Source organism: Salvelinus namaycush, chromosome 3 (genome assembly GCF_016432855.1).
Source record: "Salvelinus namaycush isolate Seneca chromosome 3, SaNama_1.0, whole genome shotgun sequence".
NCBI classification, from domain to species: domain Eukaryota; kingdom Metazoa; phylum Chordata; class Actinopteri; order Salmoniformes; family Salmonidae; genus Salvelinus; species Salvelinus namaycush.
In genome coordinates, this window is record NC_052309.1 from 65,019,721 (window position 1) to 65,027,874 (window position 8,154).

Genomic DNA, 8,154 nt, shown 5'->3' on the forward strand with positions numbered 1-8,154 from the left:
GTAGGTTAGATCTCTTCATTTTAAAATCATTTCAATGTTATGTTTTATAAGATACCATAGATGTAAAAACTAAGACATTTCTAAAATGTCTTGAGGGCATTACTGCTATGATGACGTGTAAGTATCAGTTCTAGTTTCGTCTAGTTCTGACAGAATCATGGCAAAAAAATGGCAAGAAAAGCACAATGATGCTTTGGGGGGAAAAAATGTCATTTTTTATTCAGCAACATTGTAATTAATTCAATACTAAGGCTAGGTTCATTTCACGAGGTCAATGGCAATACTGTAAATCAAACTGAAGTGACACAGAGTGCAGCGCAGCTTCGCTGTCGGCCATGTTGTTCAGGACTGACTGCTACCTCCTTCAAAGAAACAAGAGTACTAAACTTGGATACAAATCACTTGCCATCTACTAGGCCTACTACTGCTGGCTGGCTAGCTGAGGCTTGAGAACGATGCCAGAGGGCAGAGGAAGAATAAGCTAAAGTATCATCTAACTTCACCTGAGCAGTAACTAGTCTCGATCAGACTGGAGTCAATAACACTTCCCCTGGAATGATCACGTTGTCAGACAAATAGACTCCTCCCTCACTAGCCTATTCCTCTCCCAGACCATAGACATGGCTGGGAATGGACAGACAAACAGATAGACTAGACTGGTGTTGATAAGGCTGCTCCATTTTGGTTCCCTCTCACAGCAGTTATTATGTGAGTCTCTCTCCCATAATTGCACTTTAACCTGGACAGGGGCGGGCCACTTCACTCCCTGGGTGGAACAGGGGGTGGGGCTCGGTGGGGCCACACCCCTTAGATGTAGAAAGTACTCTCCGCCCCGGCCTCTGGCTCCACCTTCACGGCCAGATGAGGCTTCTTGCGGAGCCGCTTGGCTTCGTTCTGCAGCTTCTGGCGGATGTAGCCCTTGATCTCCGAGTCCGTCTTCCCTGGGAAGTAGTGCTGCACCGCCCCTGTGGGTGAGAGGTCAAAGATCAGAAACCTATAGAGATGTAAAGTTATCATTACTTGGAAATAACCCGTTTTTGCAAGGACATTGCCATTAAGGGGTTCCGCCATTTTAAAGTAGTCAACTGCGTGGGGATTCCTATGGGTTGGGGGTGATCCGCCAATGATCAGAGCATTGTCGAATCAAATTAAATTGTATTGTCACATGCGCCGAATACGACAGGTGTAGACCTTACTGTGAAATGCTTACTTACAAGCCCTTAACCAACAATGTAGTTCAAGAAATAGAGTTAAGAAAATATGTACTAAATAAACTAGTAACACAAGAAAATTACATAACAATAACGAGGCTATATACAGGGGGTACAGGTACCGAGTAGGTTAGTCAAGGTAATTTGTAAAGTGACTATGCACAGATAATAAACAACGAGTGGCAGCAGTGTAAAAACAGAGGTGGGACAGAAGCGGTTAAGGAGCCTTTTGGTTCTAGACTTGGCGCTCCTGTACCGCTCGCCATGCGGTAGCAGAGAGAAAGATCTATGACTTGGGTGACAATTTTTTGGGCCTTCCTCTGACACCGCATAGTATATAGGTCCTGGATGGCAGGAAGCTTGTCCCCAGTGATGTACTGGGCCGTATGCACTACCCTCTGCAGCGCCTTACGGTCAGATACCAAGCCAGGCGGTGATGCAGCCGGTCAGGATGCTCTCGATGGTGCAGCTGTAGAACCTTTTGTGACTCTGGAGACCCATGCCAAATCTCCTGAGTGGGAAAAGGTGTTGTCGTGCCCTCTTCACAACTGTTTTGGTGTGTTTGGACCATGATAGTTCGTTGGTGATGTGGACACCAAGGAACTTGAAACTCTCGACCCGCTCCACTTCAGCCCCGTCGATGCTCGCGATGAGCTTTGTTGGCGCATTGGTGTCTTCTGCAAATTGTTTTGTCTAGCTTGTAAATGGCTTTAAGCTATATCACCGCCATCTAGTGGGCACAATAAATGAATGACAAGATGAGGTTCAAGACTCCAGCACTGCAGGTGTGGGTAAATCACCAATATTAGCTTTACGCTTTTCTTCAAAACAACAAACTCATCAAAATCTTTCAAATGGTGATAGCCTCAATGGCGCAGCCCATGTTGTCAGATGCCATAATAGCACAGATACAAAGGTGAGATCTCTATACATCTCTAAGCCTGTACCTAGAATACCGTGGTCTATAAACGGCAGTTCGGGTCCCAGACAATGGCAGACTTGAAGTCAAACGGAAACAACAACACTGCTACCGTAGTCGTTAAGCAGACACTCTTATCCAGATCGACTTACAGTCCCTGCACTCAACTAACTTTAATAGGAAAGTACGAAGTTGATGTGAACAGTATTTCCATTGTAGCATGAGGTAAGTGCGAGAAATGTGACATGTTCAACTGCCGTATGGGGGGTGTGACTAGCTGTTATGAGGGGGATGTGTTTAGCTGTTATGAGGGGGATGTGTTTAGCTGTTATGAGGGGATGTGTTTAGCTGTTATGAGGGGATGTGTTTAGCTGTTATGAGGGGGATGTGTTTAGCTGTTATGAGGGGATGTGTTTAGCTGTTATGAGGGGATGTGTTTAGCTGGTATGAGGGGATGTGTTTAGCTGGTATGAGGGGATGTGTTTAGCTGTTATGAGGGGATGTGTTTAGCTGTTATGAGGGGATGTGTTTAGCTGTTATGAGGGGATGTGTTTAGCTGTTATGAGGGGATGTGTTTAGCTGTAATGAGGGGATGTGTTTAGCTGTAATGAGGGGGATGTGTTTAGCTGTAATGAGGGGGATGTGTTTAGCTGTAATGAGGGGGATGTGTTTAGCTGTAATGAGGGGGATGTGTTTAGCTGTAATGAGGGGGATGTGTTTAGCTGTTATGAGGGGGATGTGTTTAGCTGTTATGAGGGGATGTGTTTAGCTGTTATGAGGGGATGTGTTTAGCTGTAATGAGGGGATGTGTTTAGCTGTAATGAGGGGATGTGTTTAGCTGTAATGAGGGGATGTGTTTAGCTGTTATGAGGGGATGTGTTTAGCTGTTATGAGGGGATGTGTTTAGCTGTTATGAGGGGGATGTGTTTAGCTGTTATGAGGGGGATGTGTTTAGCTGTTATGAGGGGATGTGTTTAGCTGTTATGAGGGGATGTGTTTAGCTGTTATGAGGGGATGTGTTTAGCTGTTATGAGGGGATGTGTTTAGCTGTTATGAGGGGATGTGTTTAGCTGTTATGAGGGGATGTGTTTAGCTGTTATGAGGGGATGTGTTTAGCTGTTATGAGGGGATGTGTTTAGCTGTTATGAGGGGATGTGTTTAGCTGTTATGAGGGGATGTGTTTAGCTGTTATGAGGGGATGTGTTTAGCTGTTATGAGGGGATGTGTTTAGCTGTTATGAGGGGATGTGTTTAGCTGTTATGAGGGGATGTGTTTAGCTGTTATGAGGGGATGTGTTTAGCTGTTATGAGGGGGATGTGTTTAGCTGTTATGAGGGGGATGTGTTTAGCTGTTATGAGGGGATGTGTTTAGCTGTTATGAGGGGATGTGTTTAGCTGTAATGAGGGGGATGTGTTTAGCTGTAATGAGGGGGATGTGTTTAGCTGTAATGAGGGGGATGTGTTTAGCTGTTATGAGGGGATGTGTTTAGCTGTTATGAGGGGATGTGTTTAGCTGTAATGAGGGGATGTGTTTAGCTGGTATGAGGGGATGTGTTTAGCTGGTATGAGGGGATGTGTTTAGCTGTTATGAGGGGATGTGTTTAGCTGTTATGAGGGGATGTGTTTAGCTGTTATGAGGGGATGTGTTTAGCTGTTATGAGGGGATGTGTTTAGCTGTTATGAGGGGATGTGTTTAGCTGTTATGAGGGGATGTGTTTAGCTGTAATGAGGGGATGTGTTTAGCTGTAATGAGGGGGATGTGTTTAGCTGTAATGAGGGGGATGTGTTTAGCTGTAATGAGGGGGATGTGTTTAGCTGTTATGAGGGGGATGTGTTTAGCTGTTATGAGGGGATGTGTTTAGCTGTTATGAGGGGATGTGTTTAGCTGTAATGAGGGGATGTGTTTAGCTGTAATGAGGGGATGTGTTTAGCTGTTATGAGGGGATGTGTTTAGCTGTAATGAGGGGATGTGTTTAGCTGTAATGAGGGGATGTGTTTAGCTGTAATGAGGGGATGTGTTTAGCTGTAATGAGGGGATGTGTTTAGCTGTAATGAGGGGATGTGTTTAGCTGTTATGAGGGGATGTGTTTAGCTGTTATGAGGGGGATGTGTTTAGCTGTTATGAGGGGATGTGTTTAGCTGTAATGAGGGGATGTGTTTAGCTGTAATGAGGGGATGTGTTTAGCTGTAATGAGGGGATGTGTTTAGCTGTAATGAGGGGATGTGTTTAGCTGTTATGAGGGGGATGTGTTTAGCTGTTATGAGGGGATGTGTTTAGCTGTTATGAGGGGATGTGTTTAGCTGTAATGAGGGGATGTGTTTAGCTGTAATGAGGGGATGTGTTTAGCTGTAATGAGGGGATGTGTTTAGCTGTAATGAGGGGATGTGTTTAGCTGTAATGAGGGGATGTGTTTAGCTGTTATGAGGGGATGTGTTTAGCTGTTATGAGGGGATGTGTTTAGCTGTTATGAGGGGATGTGTTTAGCTGTTATGAGGGGATGTGTTTAGCTGTTATGAGGGGATGTGTTTAGCTGTTATGAGGGGATGTGTTTAGCTGTTATGAGGGGATGTGTTTAGCTGTAATGAGGGGGATGTGTTTAGCTGTTGAGGGGATGTGACTAGCTGTTATGAGGGGATGTGACTAGCTGTTATGAGGGGATGTGTTTAGCTGTTATGAGGGTGGTGTGACTAGCTGTTATGGGGGGATGTGTTTAGCTATCTCAGGCTGTAGTACAGACGAGACCTTACTCAGTATTGCCTGGATCTCGTCTGCAGGCAGGGCAGGCTTGGGTTGGCCCCTCTTGTTGTTGACGATGCCGGAGATGGAGTGAGAGGCCAGGCAGTCCCTCTCATAGAGGCCCCGGAGCAGGTCATTGGTCAGCTTCTGGGCAGTGGTCCCCGTGTTACAGCGGTCAAGCAGCTCCGCAGTGATGAACTGGACGGTATAAGACATTAGGTTGCATCTTTAAAATTGTAGTGGCCCATCCCATTTTAGAGATACAGTTGGGTCCGTAATTGTTGCACCCTTGATAAAGATGAGCAAAAAAGACTGTGTAAAAAAAAAAAAAGAAAGACAAATACTGAGCTATATTTTAAGCTAAACATTTTTGGCAATTATATTATTTTATACTAATACAATTGCTCAGAGAAAGAGATAGGGGTCAAAATGATTTTGCTTCCACTGTCCCTGGGGCCCTTGTTATGGTCAACGGCATCATGAACTTTACCCAGTACCAGGACATTTTAGCCAAAGAAAACTGGTTGCCTCTGCCAGGAGGCTGACACTTGGCCTTAAGTGGATCTTCCAGCAAGACAATAACCCCAAGCACTAATCAAAATTCACAAAGAAATGGTTAATTGACTACAAAATCAACATTTCACAATGGCCAGCTCAGTCTCTGGACTTGAACCTCATTGAAAAGTTGTGGTTTTAACTGAAGAGGGCAGTCCATAAGCACAGACGAAGGATATCAAGGACCTGGAAAGATGCTGTATGGAGGAATGGTCTAAGATCCCTCCCAACGTGTTCTCCAACTCATAACACATTTTAGAGAAAGGCTCAGTGTCATTATCCTCACAAGGGGAGGGTGCTAGAGTATTGAAAACAGGGGTGGCAAAAATGTTGACCCTTATATTGTATTTTATCACTTGTTAAACAAAATCTCTTTCTCTGAGCAATTGTATTAGTATAAAAATAATTACATTTCCCATTTTTTTTGCATACAATATAGCTCAGTATTTGTATTATTTATTTTATACAGTCTACTTGGCTCATCTTTATCAAGGGTGCCAATCATTATGGACCCGGCTGTATATTGGCATTCTGCTATAAGACAAAGACCAAAGGCCTATTCAGTCAACTTCAAAGAATAGATATTATTTTGCATATTGCATGACATCAAAAAGGACTTCTAGTACAGTTTTTAACCTCTCCTGAAAACTTATGCCATGTATTTTTGACGTCAAAGACATTTAAAGGGTTCATCACCTCCTGATAGAGGGGTAGTCCGTTGATCTGGGAACCCCCCTCATGAGACCCCGGAGGGTATCCATTCTGGTGGGGGTGGGGGGGCTCTAGTTTGCCCGCCCAGCACCCGTTCAGCACCCCTGGAGAGGCCAGCAGGGCCGACGTTGTCATGGCACCACTCCTCACCAGGATCTCAGGCATGCTGGGAGATGTAGTTCTCCGGTCCGTGCTGCTCGACCACACCTCCGTCCTCTCGATCAGGGCCTCCAGGTTACGCGCCAACTTTCCACACGCTAGCATAGTATGAATCCCACAAAAATCCAAGAGATTAAAGCATCCTGGGTTGTTCTTAGGCACAGATCTAGGAACAGCATTTCCTCCCTCACTCCTGACCTTAATCATTAGCAGAGAAAATATAAAAATTAACTCAGATCAGTGTCTAGGGACAACTTCCTCCTACTTCTCCTGCTGGCCCTCACCTGTGAGGCATCTGATTTGCTCCCTCAGGTTGTCCATCTCTCGCTGCATGCTCAGCACCATGGCAACCAGGTCAGCCTTTGAGCGTGACTGTAGGCCTCCAAGACCCTTGAGAGAAATGAAGATGTCAAAAAGTCATACATAGAAAGTCTAAACCACATGCAAGCACTCACACACGCACTCACACACATGCACACTGCCATCATCCAGTGTACCTCTGCCATGAAGTCGCCATCCTCGATGCGTTCGACACTGGGGTTGTCTGACACTAGTACCTGCTTGGAGATAAGAAATTAATCGTACAAGTTGTCTCACTTATATGTAATTGTGGGTCAGTCAGTGTTTTTTAATTTGATTTATTATATGATGTATTGTCAGCTATGGTCCGCTATGGTCAAAATCATAGCTAGATTGAAACATCAGAAAATCCCTGTGATGATGATAAAATATTAGTCTTCATAAATTCTTATGTCTTGCCAAAAAATAAATAAAGTTGCATTGTAAAGCTATGATTCAGAATCCAGCAGCAACATGTTACTTGTTGCTGTCTTGGCTTGTCGTTCTTTTCACCACCTCCCCTTGCCAAAGGTTTTTGCTCTCCTCTCCCCCTCTCCTCCTCGCTCCATCATTGAGATCAATGGCTGCCCCCACCATGCCTCTCTCACATTAGCGCCATTATGACAAAACACCGCTGAGAGGTGAATGCTCTGTGTCACTACTACTACTACAGCCTTGTGGCTTCCAAGTTGTAAACCCTCAAGCGAGGAAGTGAGGTGCTATATTACTAACGTACAAATAGGATTTATGTCGGTCGGTCAAGATGGGCATATGATGCCACCATAATGAGCAGACGCGTGCCAACCCCGACAGATACTAGAGAAAACTTTGTCCCAAAAATATTGTATGATAATATTCGAGCCAAACCCTCGTTTTCAACTTCTGGTGAGCGGTGTTGCATGGTGGATTCTCTTCTACGTTCTCTTTCACCGGGTGTGTGTGCTTTCTTCTCTTCTGCAGTCTGTGCTGTAATAGACAGTCCGGGTAGGGTAATTAGCGACATAAATCGTGAGCGACAAATACTCGCTCCTCACCGAATGGGCAGCTACTGTATAAAGACCAGACTACAAATAACCGTTAAACGTTTACGTACACATGGAGGCTGGCTGTGCGATGTCGTGATGCCAAAGTCTTCATATTTAGGGTCTTCCTCCTCCTCTTCTTCATATTCGAGGTCGAAAATGCGCTTTGCTATTGTTTTCCTTCTCATCTTTCTCCCATTATCCTTTTCCCCCGCTGAAACACTGGCTGCTTCTTGAACATGCTGGTCAATACACTGTGCTCGGCTCCCCGACTTTCGCGTCAATGCTGGGTAGGCACCCGCAGCAACCGTGGCGCCGGGAACAATATTTGTTACGGTTGTACTTATTGTACTTATTGCAGCTCATTTAGTAGAACTGTGTTCCACACACTTGATTTAAGCTATGTTCGGTTAAATGTACCGTGGCATGACATGGCAAGACTGGACAAAGCCTGCTCAAGATGAAAGCACATGGGCATGATCATGACTTTCAAGTACATGTT

General features: G+C 44.9%; 1 protein-coding gene across 1 annotated transcript; it reads right to left on the reverse strand.

Moving 5' to 3' along the window:
- Positions 1–241: 241 nt before the first annotated feature.
- Positions 242–7,840, reverse strand: LOC120043983. Its single transcript, XM_038988577.1, has 6 exons — positions 7,724–7,840; positions 6,789–6,848; positions 6,576–6,681; positions 6,118–6,389; positions 4,878–5,064; positions 242–965 (listed from the first exon to the last, which is right to left on the reverse strand). Exons 1-6 carry the CDS (start codon positions 7,838–7,840, stop codon positions 808–810), a joined length of 900 nt encoding a protein of 299 aa, XP_038844505.1. The 3' UTR covers positions 242–807.
- Positions 7,841–8,154: the final 314 nt, after the last annotated feature.

What these genes read in the sequence shown, in the direction of transcription:
- LOC120043983 (XM_038988577.1), bottom strand. Translation starts at nt 7,840, where the DNA reads ATGAGAAGGAAAACAATAGCAAAGCGCATTTTCGACCTCGAATATGAA. An exon ending in ATGGCGACTTCATGGCAGAG is followed by an intron (nt 6,682 to 6,788) that starts GTACACTGGATG and finishes ATTTCTCTCAAG; the next exon opens with GGTCTTGGAGGCCTACAGTC. An exon ending in GCAAATCAGATGCCTCACAG is followed by an intron (nt 6,390 to 6,575) that starts GTGAGGGCCAGC and finishes ATACTATGCTAG; the next exon opens with CGTGTGGAAAGTTGGCGCGT.